Genomic DNA, 15,851 nt, shown 5'->3' on the forward strand with positions numbered 1-15,851 from the left:
ACCTTCCGGTACCGCGACATTGTCCCTCAGAGACTACAAGCCCCAGTAGGCTACACACGCGGAGCAACGGGTACTTTCCCCTAGAACACCCCTATCCAGATCCGTGGCTGAACGCTATGGCCGCATTGCCTTCTGGAACTTGTAGTCTACTCCCTTCTCCTGTCTGCGCAGACTCGAGCGGCCTCCGTCTGCCCTTCGGCCCTAGCAGAAGCCCAGCCCAGAATTCAACGTTCCCCACCCCCATCAAACTGCCTTCCCTCAGGAGCCAACCTCCTCCGGTCACATGGAAGACTCTCATGATGCGACTGGCTGGGGTGTGAAGGGGGGCGGGGCCGAAGCCCCTGTGAGGTTCCGTGCCCCTGGTCCAGCCGCTTGTTTGGCTGCTGCCGTCACCTCATGGCGACTCGGGTTGAGGAGGCAGCGCGGGGAAGAGGCGGCGGTACTGAGGAGGCTACTGAGGGCGGACGGGGCGGACGGCGACGCAGTCCCAGGCAGAAGGTCAGTGGAGAGGATGCCTTCGTTGTGGTTGGGTCGCAGGGATGATCGGGTTACCTTTTTCGGGATTTACCTCTGCAGTTACCCCCCTGTACCTTTAGCCACGGGACGAACATCCGGCCCTTTTCCCTCAGAGGGGTGACGATAGTTGGGAGCAGGTGGCGGGTGTGGGGCTGAAATGGATCGGGTGGGAAAGGACGATGGTTGGGACTTGGGGGCAGTCGGCGGTAGGGGGCTGAGGGAGGGCAGGGTGGACCCGGGCAGGGAGGGCGAAGGGGTGCTAGGCAGGGGTGCTCCAGGTATGACAGCCACGTGCGGCCGTTGCTGCCCCGAGGCGTCAGGTGTTCTCCCAGCCCGTGTGGTCACTGTGTGCTGGGACTCCACTGCCCGTGGAGGCGGCGGGGTGGGTTGCGGGGGGGGCTCACCCGGGTACAGGATTGCCCTTTAGGTGACGGGCAGGTGCGTAGGGCGAGCTGCAGAGTGCTCCCCCGGCCTCGGAGCTGAGGCTGTTGCGCAGTAAGATAACAGCGCGGGAGCTGGGGCTGCGCTTCGCCCATTCCCCCCTTCCCCCCCCCCTCGCCCTACCCCCCGCCACTGCGCGGGCGGCTACGCAGGGACGCTGCGGGGCTCCCGGGACCCACAGCCGGGGCTTGGTCTCTGGGCATCACGACCTGCCTTGCGGGTGAGGCTGGGGATGAGGAGGTGATGCTGGGGAAGGAGCATCATCGTCTGATAGCTGTCTCCCCATTCCTGCTACTACCCTCTCTTTCTTTTCTTTCTTTTTAATTTGGTAAGTGGAAACTTGAGTGCCTCCTGGGCTTGGGTTTTGGTCTTTTCTTAATCTAGAAGAGCTGGACCGTTTGTTAAACCCTTGCCTTACTTGACTCATGTCAAGGAGTTTTCAGTGTCTCCCTGGATACAGGAAAATCGAGATCTCTTTCAGAATGGGAGAATTCCACTTGTTCTGGAGCTCAGTGGGTGGAGTTTTGACAATGATTGCACAACGAATAGGGTACAGGACTTTCGGGTCCCAGGAACTAAGGACTAGGGTGTATGGTACTGAAAAGGTGGAAATCCCATCCTTTTTCCTTGCAGGAGAACATACCGAAACCGCTCGACTTGTTGGACACCCTGCTTGACCACTGAGGGCTATTTAATATTACTTAATTATGTATTTGACTAATCTTAAAAGCCACTCCTGTATGAAGTTACGAAATAATATTTTTCTAATGCGATTCATGAACTTCAAAAGGGAGAACAAAGGTCTGGTTTACATTTGAGCAGTGTCAAGAATTGGCTTTTTGGGGCATGTTCCTTTTCTCCCTCACTTTTTTGTTTTTTAAGATGGATCCTCATCCTGTAGCAGGCTGACCCCAATTGACTATGTACCCCAGGCTTGCCTTGGACTTGAGACGATCCTCTTCTCTTGCCTGGGTTTCCTGAGTGCTGAGATTATAGCTGTAAGCAAATACTCTGCCCTTTGGTGCTTTTCTCTAAAGTTTAAGTATTTTCAAGTTATTCTGTCTCATAAAAGAAGGATTTACTGCTTGTAGGACTGGAAAAAAAGCTGTGGCCCAGCATTTCTTTGGGGATTCAACACTGTCACTTTGGACATTTATTCCCTGAGGGTGGGGAGCCAATCTCAGTGTTTGATTTCATAGGTTCCCCAAGGGAGAGCTCTGATAAAAAGCCACTGCAATTGAGGACATAAGTTCCCTTTTATGCCACTGGAATAAGGACAAAAAGTCATTGAATTAGGAAGTAAGGTTTAATCAACTAGTATTTTAAACTACGAGGATAAGAGGTAATGACTCTTGAGTTCAGAGCTCTGGTTAATAGCTGGATATGAATTGTCTTGTGTGTTTATTGTCTTATTTTTACTTACTTTGTATTTCTTTGCTCATGCTTTTCTGGGAATCTTCCTTTTGGTTTCTTGACTATAAAATTGAATAGAAATTAACATTACTTTTTTGAATTTTCAGTTCAAAATTGAGTGAACATCTTGTGTCTGTAAAAATGAATTTTTAGTTGCTCGCTATGATCTTCAATTTATTGATTCAATGTTAGTAACCTGAGAAAATACTCCTTATTTCTAACTTAATCTCTATACTTTTGTTTTTCAGGAAGCAGAAATGATGTTAAACAGATTCAGTTATTTTTAAAATATTGGAGGAATTGAAAAACATGACTTCTTATTATGTGGTTATATTGTAGGACTTGAAGTAAAGAAAACTGGAGATGGGCTCTGTTGGTTCCTGGTTCAGATCATCTGCCCAGTCACTTATGTTTCTGAGGCAGTATCTAGTTTCTCCTCCCAAGTGCTATACAAGTGGCATTACTATACCTGCTTTTTTAAAAAGAGAATCTTGCTATCCTCATCTGGCTGGCCTTGAACTCTTGGGCTTAAGTGCCTAGTCACTCTTGACCTGCTCAGTTAATTATAGCATGGTTTCATAACGATATCATTTGAATGGACTCTTGGGGTGACTTTTCTCTTCTAAAGGTAACCTTACAGTGTATTTCTAGGTGTCATTTAAGGAATTGTCTTAAAACTACTGGTATTATAGGCACTAACCATATGTAGCTATCTATTTTTTTAATACTAGGGATTGAGTAGTAGAGATTACAGTCAATACCACTGGGCCCAATTTCAATTTGTTAAAAGTTAAATGAAGTTTTAAAATTCTCTGTTTCAATTATACTAGCCAAATTTCAAGTATTCCAGTAGTTAATATATCTATGCGTATTACAGAAGAGCTAGTATAGTTTCTGTGTTTTTAGTTTGTTTTGTTTCTGTTTTTGAAAGCCAAGGTCTCACTGTATAGCCCATGTTAACCTGGAACTCATTATGTAACCAATGCCAGCCTCAAATTTGCAGTCATCCCTTAGCCTCAGCTTTCCTAGTACTGGAATTACAGGTATAAGCCACTATACCTGGCTCCAAGACATTGTCATCATTGAGTAAAATTCTATTGGACATCATCGATCTAAGAAACTCAGTATACATTATTAAATATTATAGGCATTTTTAAAAAGCAAAGAACTATTAAGTTTACTCACATTACTTCCTATTTCATAAAGTTGATCTTAAAAATATCAAGACATGAGTCTGGAGAGATTGCTTAGCGGTTAAGATCATTGACTGTTCTTCCAGAGGACCCGGGTTCAATTTCCAGCACCCACATGGAAGCTTACAACTGTCTGTAACTCCAGTTTCAGGGGACCTGAAACCAATGCAAAACACCAATGCACATTAAATAAAAATAAATAAAATTTTAAAAAATCAAGATACTTGAGCAGTTTGTAAATATTATTAAAAAATGGAGCAGGGCCGGGTGGTGGTAGTGCATGCCTTTAATACCAGCACTTAAGAGGCAGAGCCAGGCGGATCTCTGTGAGTTTGAGGCCAGCCTGGTCTACAAAGCGAGTTCTAGGAAAGGCGCAAAGCTACACAGAGAAACCCTGTCTTGGGAAAAAAAAAAAAGGTGAAGCAGAAAGTAGAGTTTTCATATTTGTGCTCACACATATCCTATACCCTTATTTACATGTTACAGCAATGTGTTACAATTTGTTACAATTGTTCAGGCCACATAGATACATTATTACTGACTAAGCCCATAGTTTACAGGGTTCAGTGATGTTATACAATGTATAAATTTTGACAAGTATATAATAACATGTCCAGAGTAGCCTGTACTCCACCTAGTCATTCTTCCCAACTGCTGGCACCAACTGATTTTCTCTTTTAGTTGGATGATATTTATGTAAGTGTTTGAGTGTCAGTCATAGTACATGTATGTTGGTCAGAAGACAACATTTACCATATGGGTGCCTAGAAATCAAACTCAGGTTGGCAGCAAGTGCCTTTACCCACTGAGTCATTTTGCCAGCTTCTGGTGTGTTGTTTTTTGAGATAATATTTCACTGTGTAAGCCCAGACTGGCCTCAAAATTCTGATCCTCCTACCTTAGCCTAGAGTGTTTTTTACCAAACTGATCATTTAACTGTCTCCATAGTTTTGTCTTTTCTAAAATGTCTCAGGTTTTTTTTAAACAAAAGTTTTACTTTTGGGAATGTTAAAAGATGATTTGACACCATACATTATATGTGTATATGAAATTGGAAAGAAAAATGTGACTCCCAGAAAAAAAAAATGATTTGACTAGAGGCGGGAGAGATGCTTCAGTCATTAAGAGCACAGCTGCTCTTGTAGAGGACCAGAGTTCAATTCCTAGCACCCATATTAGGTGGCTTACAATTGCCAGTAACTCCAGTTTCAGGAAACTAATGCCTTGGTGCTCCATGGACACCTGTACATACCCACACACATACACATAATTAAAAATAAATTTTTTTTAAATTTTTGACTATTACTAAGCTTGTTTTAAGGTCTATAAACCATTTTGAAGGCTAAAAGTCTATGATACTTGGATTCACCTTACCAAAACCTTACTTTTATGTAGTATCCTGTCATTTTTATAGCATGTGTTTGCAAATACATTAACTCTTAGCATCACTCAGATGCTGTAAGGAAGGTTGGGCAGCTATCATTGCTTTTATTTACTGATGACACATTGCTAGGTAAGGTCAGGTGATTTGCCCAAGGGATGAAGCTAATTCTGGAACCCAGTGCCCTTTCATCTCTACTGTGGTAATAAGTAGTATAGTAGTGGGTAAATAGTACAGGTTTTAGAGTCAAGACTCTTGGCTCTGTCACTTAATAGTTTTGTAACCCTGGGCACATATGTCAGGCTACAAGCCTCAGTTGCATCACCTGAAAAGTGGGGATGCTGCTACACACACCATATTAGGATTATTGTGAAGAGTGAGTTGAAACGACAGTTGGCATAGTGCAGGGCATATAAAATTTTACATGGTTTGGAGGGGATAATACAGGGAAGATCAGATTCTCTTGCTTTTAGGGTGCTGTTAATTTTGTAATCCATCTTCTAGGCTTTGTATTTTCTTCCCTTCCCAGAATCTCTATGATAAAGTAGTCAGGGTTGGGCAAGAGTATAGTTCAGGAAGGAATCATTTTAATTAATTTTCATTTTTTCCCTCTATTTGCCAAGTTGAATTTGCACTTTTCTGGCAAAGATATTAATAAGTAAAGTAATCTAGTTATATTATTTTAGCTATTGGTAAGATTTCATTAAAAACATTATTTTTAATTATGTACATGGTTGTGGTATGTGCCTGTGAAGGTGGGTGCTTGTGGAGGCCAGAAGAGGGCATTGAATTCCCTGGAGCTGTAGTTACAAGCAGTTGTAAGCCTCCTGACGTGGTGCTGGGATCCGAATACATGTCTTCTGCAAGAGCAGCAAGTGCTCATAACTGTTGAACCATCTCTCTGGCCCCAAAGCTTTCATTGTTTTTTTTTGTTTTTTTTAATGGGAGTCTTACAGGAGAAGCTACAATGAAAACATCTAGGTACAGGCAGTGCTTCCTTTTAGTAATCTTTACATTTTCGTGTTATAATGAATGCAATATTCATTTGTGTTTCTTTTCTTTCTTTCTTTTTTTTTGAGACAAGGTTCCACTGTGTATCCCAGCCTAGGTTGGTCTCAAACTTGTGATCCCTCAACCTCAGCTGCCAGAATACTGGGATTGCAGTTGCACATTACCATACCCGACTGGAAGGTATCTTATATGTCATTTTGTATGTTGTTTATTAGCCTTGACTGGAGAAGTTTTATGTAGGCAACATCAAATCCACATAAAATAGAGTGTGTATTTGCTTTTGTATGATCACTTTTCCCCATTTCTAGGGATGGAACATAGTGTCTTTGTATACTAGTTAAATGCTCTACCACTGGACCCATATCTCTCAACCCCTTTGGGGGGATTCTTTACAAGATTCATTATAATAGATTTCTTTCAAATAGGTAGTTTTCAAATTTTATATTTTTCAGAGAGTTAAATTTCAAAGGAAAGAATTTGATCAGATTTTACTTATCTCATGTACTGTTAGGTATGTTGAATGTTCACGCATTTTAATATCTGAGCTCTGCAAAGTAGGTGGTATCACTTTTTGAAAACATTCTCTTTATTTCACATATAATCTGTAATATTAACAATTCATACATTTGCATTTATATTTTGTTTTAACTGAATTTTGTTCAAATATTTTTCCTTTTAATTTTATTTTTACATTTTTATATATTTCATCATTAAAAATCTTGCAGATAAATAAAAAACATCATCATATACTAAAATAACCAAACCTAAGTAAACCTCAGAAAGGCATTCGGAACAGAAGCTGTGGAGCTTCACATTAAAATTTATACTTTCAGTATCAAATATTTTATGTACTTATTCACCACCAAAACCAAAAAGCCCACAACAGAATTAGAACTGGAAAAACAATTCGCTTTATATCTTCTTTTATAGCTTGTGTCCATTACCTGCATTCAATCCATCCTTATATCCTTATATTTAGCTTTTCTTGTTTTTGTTTCTTCATGTACATTTGTTTATGTATAATTGGCTATATTCTTCATATGAAAGAGAACATAAGGTTTTTCCTTTCTAAGATTGTATGACCTTATTTAATGTACTTTCTAAGTTCATCCATTTTCATGTTTTTTGTTTTTCAAAATAGGGTCTCACTGTGTAGCTCTGGCTATCCTGGAACTTGCTATGTATACTTGACCTGACCTCAAACTCACAGAGATACATGCACCACTACACTTGGCTTTCTGTAAATTTTTTTAACTTCATTTTTCTTTAAAGCTGGGTAACATTCCATTCTTTTATATATACCAAATTTTCATTATCTAGATATCTGTTGTTTTGACTACTAGGTTGATTACAAGTTTTTGCTATAGTGAATAAAGCAGCAGTAAACGTGGAGGGTGCAAATAATCTTCAAACTGATTTCCACAATGACAGTATTAATTTTTACCCCACAACATTAAGATTTATTCACAATTGATCTGAGAGTGGTGGTATATGCAGAGGCAGGCAGATCTCTGAGTTGGAGACCAGCCTGACTACATAGTGCGTTCTAGGACAGCCAGAGCTGCATATTGAGACCCTGTCTCAAAAAACAAAACAAAACAAAAAAATATACTCACACTTGGATATATATGTAGGTATACATAAGACAATATATTTTAACAATTCAGTTTATTTCCTCATTGAAATTCTGTTTCCACTTGCAACTACTTAAATTTTATTAGTTGTGAAAAAGGCACATAAAATGATCAGTGTTGTACTATGTTGTCAAAATAATTTTTATTAGAATTTATTGGGTTTTTGTTTGTTTTGGGACAGGTTCTCTCTGTGTAGCCTTGGTCTTAGAACTCACTCTGTAGACCAGGCTGGCCTCAAATTCACAGAGATCCTCCTGCCTCTGCCTCCCAAGTGCTGAGATTAGAGGTGTGTGCCTCTACCTCCCAGCTGAATTTATTGTTTTGAGTGTTAGTTTCTATGTTACATTTCTAAAATTTCTACAAAATGGCCTTTATTATTCCCTCTATGAATAATAATTACTTATAACACATTTTCATCTATCGTCTTTATTCATAGAAAAGTCCAAGTAGAATGATGAGAAAGATAGGCAGTAGTTTAGAAACACCTTTTCTTTTTCTGCCCCCTACCATGGTACCTTCTCCCTTTTGTTGGGTGGGACAGGGTCCCACACTAGCCCAGGCTGTCCATAAACTCAGTATGTACCCTGGTTGATGTTAATTTGGTGGCCGTCCTGCTTTAGCTTCCCAAGTGCTGTGAGTGACTACACTCTATTAACAAGCACATTTCTCTAAGGATTGTTTGGACTGAAGTGTAGGCTATGTTAAAAGTGAGACTATGTGGCCAGGTGGTGGTGGCACACAGGCAGGCAGATCTCTGTGAGTTCAAGGCCAGCCTGGTCTACAGAGCTAGTTCCAGAACAGCCAAAGCTACACAAAAAGAAACCCTGTCTTAAAAAACAAACAAAAAAGTGAGAATATGTTTTTAAAAAACATTGTGGGTCTATGGTGTGTGTGCATGTGTGCAGGTAATTTTTGCCATGACTTGAGTGTGGATGCCATGGGACAGCTTGTAGAGTTGGTTCTTTCCACTTTTGTAAGTATTCCAGAGATCAAACTCAGATTGTTAGCCTTTGAGGCAAGTGCCTATACCCACTGGACCATTCTACAAGTTCCAGATATACTTTTTGTAAAATATCCTTTACTCAAATATTCTTTAAAAAGTTATTATTATTGGGGGGGAGGTTGAGACAAGGTCTCACTATGTAGGCTAGCCTCAAAGTCAGAGATTCACCTGCCTCTCTCTGCCTCTTGAGTGCTGGGATTAAAGGTATACACCACCATGCCCAGCTTCATTTATTTATTTACTTATTAATTTATTTTTTTCATGTGTATCTGTGCCTGGTGCCCTCAGAGGCCAGAATTGGGCCTTTGGAACTGGAGTTAATATTTATGAGCTGCCATGTGGGTGCTGGGAATGGAACCGGGATCCTCTGCAAAGAGCAGCCAGTGCTCTTAAACAGTTCTACTGTGGAGTAGTTATGCGTATTCATTATATGTGATCTTATAACTAATAGAAGGAAGGTATTGTATATCTACACTATGCAGGTAGGAAATTGAGAAGTTGACCTCCTTATGGCCACATAAACAGTGGTGAGTGATATATTTAGAGCTTGGGCTTTTGGGGCTCAACAACCATTGTCTATATTCCATGTATCTTGGGGTCTCCCCAACCTGTTTTTTTGAGAATCTTATGGAGCCTAGGATAGTGTCAACTTTGCTGCATAGCAGAGGATGACCTTGAACAACTGATCCTCCTGCATTCATCTCCCAGCTGCTGAGATTTCACATGTTGCCATGCTTGGCTCTGGTACTCTCTTAACACATTTCTTGAGGATAAAAAAGTTGGCTGGAGACACAAACAAATAAAATGTAATAAAATTATCCCCTCCCCCCCAAAAAACAGTAAGGAAGAAAAATTGCTCTTTTTTAGTTTGGAAAAACAACTGCTTTTTATTTTTATTATTTTTTTTTGGGGGGGGGGGGTTTCGAGACAGGGTTTCTCTGTGTAGCTTTGCGCCTTTCCTGGATCTCGCTCTGTAGACCAGGCTGGCCTCGAACTCACAGAGATCCACCTGCCTCTGCCTCCCGAGTGCTGGGATTAAAGGCGTGCACCACCACCGCCCGGCTTATTTTTTTTTGAAGGAGGATCATTTGAACCCAGCAATTTGGCAATTTGAGACCAACCTTTATAAGGTAGCAAGACTCTGTCAAGAGAGGGCAGAGTGGGAAACTGAAGGAATGTCACTTCTATAATTACTCTCTCACATTGGTGCTCCTTGGCTCATTCTAAAGAAGCTAGCTATCATGTTTTAAGAGGCTGACAGAAAGACCTATATGGCAAAAATCCAAGAAGGCCTTTGGCCAACAGCTCATGAGGAACTGAGGCCTTAATCCAATAGCCCATACAGAATTGAACCCCAGCAACAACTCTAAGAGTAAGCTAGGAAATGAATCCTTCCCAGTCAAGGCTTCCGATAATTTCAGCCTGTGGGACCTTGTCAAGGCACACCTAGATTGCCAAACTATGGAAATTGAGATCATAAATATTTCAAGCTACCAAAGTTTTGTGGTGGTTTGTACACAGCAGTAAGTAGTTGGCACAAAATCAGTTCCCTTTTAAATGAATTGGCTTTAATTTTAATTTTTTCTGTTGTAATTTATAATATGGTAAATATTATTAGGTATATCCCACAGCAACAAACGTTTCTTGGAATTCTCAATCACCTACTGCCTCCTACTCCCTAGTGCTGGGATTACAGGTATGCTACACAATGTCTGACTCTTAGTTTTTAATTTACACCAGTGTATTCATCCAGTACTGGATGTTTGCCTTATTTATTTGTTTCCTGTTTGATTAACCTTGGAGAATAGATATGGAATCTACCTGATTCTTTTTGCAAGGGTGTTCAAATTATTTTGGAGACTTACTGGGTTGTTTTTTTTTTTTTTTAAGGAGAATTTAAAGTAATTTTACGTGTGTGAGAGAGAGTGAGTGTGTGTGTGACAGTACACATATGGAGGTCAGAGGACAACTTAGAAGAATTGGTTCTCTTCCACCATGTGTGTCCCAGGGACCATCAAACTCAAGTTGGTAGGCTTGGTAACAAGTGCCCTTACCCACTGAGCCATCTCACTGGCCCTCAAATCTTATTTTGAACAGTGGCATTCTTTTGTATGGATTGTCATTATTTATTTAGCTCATTTTAAGATTGTTTCCAGATTTTTCAGGGTACAAAATAGTGGTTTGGTGAATAACCTTTTGTGTTCAAGTGAGAATGCCTGGATAGTAAATCAAGCAGAATTGCTAGGTGAAAGCAAATGTGTATTCAAATGTTGATAGAGATTGTTTACCTCTGTAAACCTCAGAACTACTAGTTTAGATCTTTTGATATTATACTGATTGACCTATTTGGGCACATTGGGGTTTGTTGTATTGTTTTATTTATTTATTTTTTTAATCTTTAAAATTTGGATGGTAATAGCTGGGTGTAGTGCCTTTAATCCCAGAGGCAAGCAGACCCTTGCATTTGAGGCCATCATGGTCTACAGAGCAAGTCCAGGATAGCCAGGGCTACACAGAGAAACCCTGTCTTGAAAAACAAATAAATAGGTAGGTAAAAGATGATACTTTATTTTAATTAGTTTTGGGGGGCAGTGGGGTGGGGTGGGTTTTTGTTGTTTTCTTTTTTTGTTTGTTTGTTTTTTGAGATAGGGTTTCTCTGTGTGGTCCTGGCTATCCTGGAATTCACTGTGTAGACCGGGCTGGCCTTGAACTCACAGAGCTCCACCTGCCTCTGCCTAAAGGTGTATGCCACCACTGCCCCACTGATTAGAATTTAAATTTAAAAATGAATATATTATTGTATATGCATGTGGGAATATTGGTACATGTGTGATGATCAGAGGAGAATTTTGGGGAGTTGGTTCTCTCCTACCATGGGTTCTAGGGATTGAACTCAAGTTATTAGGCTTATGTAGCAAGTACTTTTATCCGCTGATAGATCATGCAGGACCATTTATTGGCATTTAAAAATGTATTAATTGTGTGTGTGTGTGTGTGTGTGTGTGTGTGCGCGCGCGCGCCTGTGTGGGTTTGTGTGCCATGTGGTTGTAGGAGCTGTTGGAGGCCAGTAGAAGACATCTCCTGGAACTGGAGTTATAGGCAATTGTGAGCCACCATGTGAGTGCTAGGAACCTCACCCAGGTCTTCTGCAAGAACAGCAAGTACTCATAACCATTGAACCGTCTCTCCAGCCCAACTGACATTTGTATTCATATTTCTTTTTTTTTAATATTTTTTAAGATTTATTTACTTATTATGTATACAGAAGAGGGTGCCAGATCTCATTACAGATGGTTATGAGCTATCATGTGGGTGCTGGGAATTGAACTCAGGACCTCTGGAAGAGCAGTCAGTGCTCTTAATCTCTGAGCCATCTCTCCAGCCCTCATATTTCTTTTATTATAAGTGAGATTGAAATTTTTTTTTCTATTGGATATCTTCAGTTCTTTAATTGTGATATATCTATTCACAAGCCCTTGAAAATTAGGGCTTCTGTGACTTTTGAGTTAGTCTGAATTTTTCAGTTACCATTTAGTGACTTTGACTCCACTCCCCAGCCACCCACACCCACACCCCTGGTTGTTTGTGGTTTTCACTTTTCATGTTTCAGTTTTGGTTTACCTGCAGGTGTAAGAATACCACTTTGTCTCCCTTCCCCCTTCCTCCCACTCCCTCCCAATATGGTTTAGGGTATGTCCTAAATCATTTGTTTTCTTTACCAATTTGAAGTGACACCATTTTTAAGGTTTGTGTAATCTGTATTTGAAAATAGTGCTACATAATTAGGAACTTTCAGAAGTATTTCATGATTGAAATATAAATTAAATGTCACCTGTCATAAGTTTATATTTTGAGACATGAAGAATTTATCATTTTTTGTGTGTCCAGAAGTTGACATCAGATGTCATCTGTGATTACTCTCTGAACCTTATTTATTTATTTAGAAGTAATGTTCTCTTTGTAGCTCTGGCTTTCCTGGAAGTCACTATATATACCAGGCTGGCCTCAAACTCCCAAGTGTTGAGATTAAAGGTGTGTGCTATTATGACTAGCCTGAACCTTAGTTTTTGAGACACGATCTCTTATTGAATCTGGAGCTCATCAATTTGACAAAGCCGTCTGGCCAGTAAGCTCAGAGATCTGCTTTTCTCTATACTCTTTACCTCTAAGGCTCGGGTTACAGATGCACATCCCTGTTCTTGTTTTTATGTGGATGCTGGGGATCTGAACTCGGATCCTCATACTCATGCAGCAGGTACTTTACTAACTGAAACACCTCCCTAGTTCCTAATTTGTTATTCTTTGAATATAGGCATAAGCCAGGTGTGGTGGTGCATGATTATAGTCCCAACACATTGAAACTGAGGCAGGAGGATTGCAACAGATTTAAGACCAGCCTGGGATATATAGTTTAACCTTGTCTCAAAAGACAAAAGCTGCCAAAACAAACAAAACTTCACATAAAAAACTGTAGAGATACATATATACCACAATCTAATATACACTAGTATACAGTAATTATCACTTGATCAGTTAAAAGTAAAAACCTTTTAATTTCATGTGGTTCTTCCATCCCAACACAGAAAGATATGCCACTGTTTAAGGAAACATTGAGGCTGGGTGTGGTGGTGTACACTTGTAATCCCAGTACCCAGGAAGCAGGTGCAGGTTGATCTCTGTGAGTTTGAGGCTAGGCGGGGCTCCATAATGAGACCCTGCCCCCCAAAAGGAGACACTGAATTGAATTATACACATTTTATTTTTGATAATATTTGGGTGTTTTTTTTTCTGGGGGGGGTAGTGGTGTGATTTTTTTTTTTTTTTGGCCTCTGTGGAAACCAGGTAAACATATAAAGGGTGGCAGATTCCCTAGAACTGGAGTTACAGATGGTCATGAGTCTCCCCATGTGGGTGCTGAGAATGGAACTTGGGTCCTCTGGAAGAGCAGCCAGTGATCTTAACTGCTAAGCTGTCTTTCCAGCCCCCCCCCCTTTTTTTTTAAGAGAGAGAGAGATGTCTTGGTATACAGTTCTGGGTAGCCTGGAATTAACTCTGTAGTCCAGTCTGAGCTACTCAGACTCAAAGTGATCTTGCTTCCTCAGTCTCCCAAGTGCTGTGATAGGCATAAACTACCAGGCCTAGGCGTTTTGTTTTAACATTTATTTATTTATTTCTCATGTGTTCATGTGTGTAGATGTCCATATGCCGTGGCACACAAGTGGAGGTCAGAGAACAGCTTGGGAGAATTGGTTCTTTCTTCTACCATGTGGATTCTGGAAATTGAACTCTGGTTGTCACTTGGTGGCAAGCATCTTTACCTAATCTTACCAGCCTTTCCCTGGTCTTTTGAGATAGGATCTTGCTATAATACATAGACCTGATTGGCCTCAAACTTGTTACAATTGGCCTGCCTAAGCCTCCTAAGTTGTTGATTACAGATGTACACTATAATGTTGTACGAAAATAATGACCATTTAAAAATATATCTCATTTCAATATTTTATTGTGCATATATATATACACATATATTCATACATGAACACACATATATAGTGTGAATATAAAAATATAGGGCATGTTGGGCAGTGGTGGTGCATGTTTTTAATCCAAGCACTCAGGAGGCAGAGTCTACAACCTAAGTCTACAGAGTGAGTTCTAGGATAGTCAAGGTTACACAGAAACGCTGTCTCAAAAAACGTTGTGTGTGTGTGTGTGTGTGTGTGTGTGTGTGTGTGTGTGTGTACTGTTTTTTGAATTTTTTTAAAATTTTGGTATTAGGATTTGAACCCAGGGCCTGGCACACGCTAAGTAAGTGCTCTACCACCAAGCTGTACCATACCTGTTGTTTTTTAAGTACTATTTTCAAAGCATCTTTTTCCATTATTGTTGCTTTTTGTTTGTTTTGAATCAGGGTCTCTTTGTATAGCCCATGCTAGACTAGAGTTGTTTTTTTTTAAAGATTTATTTATTTGTTATGTTTACAGTATTCTATTTGCATATATTCCTGCATGCCAGAAGAGGGTGCCAGATCTCACTACAGATGGTTGGGAGCCACCATGTGGTTGCTGGGAATTGAACTCAGGACCTCTAGGAAGAACAGTCAGTGCTCTTAACCTCTGAGCCATCTCTCCAGCCCTAGACTAGAGTTTTTGATCTTCCTGCCTCAAAAGTGCTGAAATTGCAGATGTGTGCCACCATGATGGGCTTCTCCTTATTACTTAGTAGACTGTGGTAAGATGGCTAGGACACAGTACAAAGATGTTTGTATAGAAGTAGATAGAGCAGGCGGTGGTGGCGCACGCCTTTACTACCAGCACTCGGGAGGCAGAGCCAGGTGGATCTCTGTGAGTTCCAGGCCAGCCTGCTCTACAGAGTGAAATCCAGGACACGCACCAAAACTGCACAGAGAAACCCTGTCTCGGAAACAGACTATAGTTCTGGGGCTGGAGATATGGCTCAATGGTTAAGAGCACTGATTACTCTTCCAGAGGACCAGGGTTCAATTCCTAGCACCCACATGGCAGCCCACAACAGTCTGTAACTCCAAGATCTGACACTCTCACACAGACATTCATGCAGGCAAAACACCAATGCACATAAAATAAAAATAAATAAATAAAAAGAAGTAGATAGAGGATAATTACAAAGCAGTCAGTTGTTGAGGTTACCAGCATGGACTGAGAAACTTAAATTGCTAGGATTCAAATCTTCACCCTGCAATATACAGTAACCTTTGACCATACACTTTGCCATGCCACAATTTGTTTATCTGTGTAAGAAAGTGATAAAGCTTTCATCATGACCTTGTTTAGATGAAGTTAGTTAATAATAGGAAGTGATTACTATGGTCCCTGGCTATAGTAGTCATTGTGTTAGCTGCTGCAGATATTGTTCATAGAAAAGATTATATGAAAAAATACACCTAGAATGCTTATGAGACAGTAAGAAAGTAAGTTTCCTTTTTGTTTTAAAGATAGGGTCTTATGTATCCAAGGTTGACTTTGAACTTCTGATCATCCTGCCTTCACCTCCCAAGTGTTGAATTGTAGGCATGTACTGCACCATCATGCCAGGTTTAAAATGATGCTGGGAACTGAACCCAGGGCTTTCTACAAATTTAGCTACATCCCCAGCTTCCAGAGTAAGAAATTTCATTGACTACATTATACAGAATACTCTTGAAGAAACAAGGACTGAGAAATCATTCACATGTTAGCCTAGAAATTTGCATTATATATAATAGTCCAGTATAGAGCTTG

At 40.4% G+C, this 15,851-nt stretch overlaps 1 protein-coding gene across 3 annotated transcripts in view; it reads left to right on the forward strand.

Annotated features, from left to right (window-relative positions):
* The first annotated feature begins 274 nt into the window (after positions 1-274).
* Txlng (taxilin gamma) overlaps positions 275-15,851 on the forward strand; it is a 57,243-nt gene continuing 41,666 nt past the window's right edge. Inside the window, exons 1-2 of one of the 3 annotated variants that reach the window (XM_052719821.1) lie at positions 387-498; positions 6,029-6,135. Coding sequence is in view for 2 of the 3 variants with exons in the window: in XM_052719896.1 (XP_052575856.1) it covers positions 397-498 (102 nt within the window). In the remaining variant the exon portion in view is untranslated. Of the gene's footprint in view, positions 499-6,028; positions 6,136-15,851 lie in introns of all 3 variants that reach the window. The other 2 variants (XM_052719896.1, XM_052719739.1) reach the window with 2 other exon arrangements.

Source organism: Peromyscus californicus, unplaced genomic scaffold, assembly GCF_007827085.1.
Source record: "Peromyscus californicus insignis strain IS unplaced genomic scaffold, ASM782708v3 Scaffold_10__1_contigs__length_136768540, whole genome shotgun sequence".
NCBI lineage: Eukaryota > Metazoa > Chordata > Mammalia > Rodentia > Cricetidae > Peromyscus > Peromyscus californicus.